The sequence below is a fragment of the Mus caroli genome, unplaced genomic scaffold, assembly GCF_900094665.2.
Source record: "Mus caroli unplaced genomic scaffold, CAROLI_EIJ_v1.1 scaffold_18815_1, whole genome shotgun sequence".
Taxonomy (NCBI): domain Eukaryota; kingdom Metazoa; phylum Chordata; class Mammalia; order Rodentia; family Muridae; genus Mus; species Mus caroli.
The window spans coordinates 15,151-18,104 of record NW_018389967.1 but is presented as its reverse complement, the minus strand read 5'-3'; the positions used below and the strand labels follow the sequence as shown (position 1 = coordinate 18,104).

The 2,954-nt window shown below is 40.6% G+C and overlaps 1 protein-coding gene across 1 annotated transcript; it reads left to right on the top strand.

The window, feature by feature from the left end:
* Positions 1–680: 680 nt before the first annotated feature.
* On the top strand, positions 681–1,757 carry LOC110288395 (trace amine-associated receptor 7d-like). Its single transcript, XM_021154753.1, has one exon. It carries the CDS (start codon positions 681–683, stop codon positions 1,755–1,757), a length of 1,077 nt encoding a protein of 358 aa, XP_021010412.1.
* Positions 1,758–2,954: the final 1,197 nt, after the last annotated feature.

The following is a 2,954-nucleotide window of genomic DNA, read 5'->3' as shown; positions in this document are numbered from 1 at the left end:
AATATTCCAAACCAAAAATATTAAAGCTGAAACTGGAGGAAGGAAGGTGTTCTCATGACACTCATGAAGTTCTTGATTCTTTAACACAGACCAATGCTTGAGAAAAGAAAACTTTTATTCAGGAATCTTGATCATTTTCAGCAGGACTGTCATAGATAACATTTCTCACAAAGGATACAAGCCATCTCTAAGAAATGAACAAATCTTCAAAGTCGTGGTAAAGTTCTATTGGGACAGATATCACATCCAATTACATTATGCCAAAGGGTCAGTTGTCATTAGCAAATTTGCAAGAGAAAAAGGTGGTTGTGAAGTGAAATAAACAACACACTTACTGCTAAGCCCTGACTTTATCTCACCTTATACCACAGGGATTCAGTCCTAGGGACAAACTGCATTCCGCATCATTAGGGCACTTCCTGAGGGTGGGAAGTGCTTATCACATTAAGGTAGGTTAGTTTAAAAAGACTGAGAATGTTAATAAAAGGTGAGATTTAAATGTGCATTGCAAAATACACTGGTGCTTTTGATATGTGAAGATATAGAAGAAGCAGAGAAAAAAATTAAAAAGACTTAAAGAGCCTTCATGTCATTAGGAAGGTTTAACTGTGGATGAGGAAGGAAACATTTAGGATATGAAAATTTGATATTTTTTTCTGAGGATCTTTGGAGTAGCATACATGGCTACAGATGATGACAGTTTTCTCTGGGACCAAGACAACATCCTGAGCAGAGATCTGCTCTCTGCCACATCTGCAGAGCTGTGCTATGAGAACCTGAACAGATCCTGTGTCAGGAGCCCATACTCCCGAGGCCCTCGCCTCATCCTCTATGCAGTCTTTGGCTTTGGGGCTGTGCTGGCTGTGTGTGGAAACCTCCTGGTGATGACATCAATTCTTCATTTCAGGCAGCTGCACTCTCCTGCCAACTTCCTGGTGGCATCCCTGGCCTGTGCTGACTTCTTGGTAGGGGTGATGGTGATGCCCTTTAGCATGGTGAGGTCTGTGGAGGGCTGCTGGTACTTTGGGGAGAGTTACTGTAAATTCCATTCTTGTTTTGAAGGGTCATTCTGTTACTCTTCTATCTTCCACTTGTGCTTCATCTCTGTTGATAGATACATTGCAGTCAGTGACCCTCTGATCTACCCCACCAGGTTCACTGCATCTGTTTCTGGCAAGTGCATCACTTTCTCCTGGCTCCTGTCCACCATTTACAGCTTTTCCCTCCTTTACACAGGGGCCAATGATGCTGGGCTGGAGGATCTAGTGAGTGCTCTCACCTGTGTGGGTGGCTGTCAAGTCCCAGCGAATCAAAGCTGGGTCTTCATCAACTTCGTATTATTTCTTATCCCCACCCTTGTGATGATGACTGTCTACTCTAAGATTTTCCTCATTGCTAAACAGCAGGCTCAGAACATTGAGAAGATGAACAAGCAGACTGCCAGGGCATCAGAGAGCTACAAGGACAGGGTGGCCAAGAGGGAGAGGAAAGCAGCCAAAACCCTGGGCATCGCAGTGGCTGCCTTCCTCCTTTCATGGCTGCCATACTTCATTGACTCCATCATTGATGCTTTCCTAGGATTCATCACGCCCACATATGTGTATGAAATCCTAGTTTGGATTGCTTACTATAACTCAGCCATGAACCCTTTGATTTATGCTTTCTTTTATCCTTGGTTTCGAAAAGCCATCAAACTCATTGTCACTGGCAAAATTCTGAGAGTGAATTCCTCAACCACCAACTTGTTTCCTGAATAGATTCTTGGTTTAGTCGGGGATTGGAGAGATTCACATCAGAAGATGGCTTGGGAGACAGAACGCCCAGATCTGCTCTTGTCAAGTGATGAAATATGCTTCAACTGTTACCCAACATATAAATCCAGGTTCTGTGTTTTGCGACAAATGTATGATTAATTTCTAGAGTTAATAGCATTAGATTACCCTGAGACTTGTGCTGATCAGTGTTGCCTGGTTCCCTGGATCCATGGCCTTTTGCTTTCTTACCTTCTTCTCTAAAATTATAATGTTGGTTTTTGTTAAACACTTTCGGCTTCAAGTTTGAATATGTACTATTTAAATCCCTTTACATCTTTTTAAAACAATATAAGTGAAACAGTGATTCTCAGGGGCTCCCTCTTTCTTGGAAAGGCAAGATATGTGGGTCTCTATTAGTTGAGGCCCAGATTAGCACAGTTAAAAATGTGATTCTTATGGCCAGAAAAATAAGCCAAGATGTTTATGTATTAATTAACCCCTACTCAGTTGATTACAGAGGAAAAGGAAAACAGTGTCACACACAGTAACATCTACTTAGAGACCTGCTTTCTAGGGAGCAAACACATAAAGGAATGGTCACAATCCTAAAGCTTTATAAGTTGTTTTATATTTAAATCAAGGATTTCAAAACCATCATTTTTTGTTTAGTGTGATTTATAAATTAGTTGGTCCCTTGTTTATTTAATATAGTTTGTAAAACTTTACAGAAGTTTTTTTTATAAGATTTACAAAAGCCAAATTAATAATGTGTTCAAAAGAAGAAAATGCCAAGATAAAGGACGAAATATGTAGTCAGCTCCAGTCTGGAAATACATTCTATTAGGATCTACTAATGTCTTTGCAAAGCCCTCTCCCCTGAATGCCTGAATTCCTATTAAAATTTACCCTTGATAATGCCAACTGGGTGTTTTTGAGTTGATTTCCTTAACAGTAAAAAGAGAGAGAGAGAGAGAGAGAGAGAGAGAGAGAGAGAGAACAGTATACAGCAGCAAAATAAGCAATCACCATATTCTGTTCCAGATAAGTATGTTTCAGACAAGAAATTAGAAGTCTAAGCCTTGGGATTGGAGAGATAGCTCAGCAGATACTAACATTGGCCCTGTCTGTAACTCTGGCCTCCACAGGCACTGCAAGCACATTGTTAACAGACAGGCAAGCAAAACATCCTTACTTATAGTG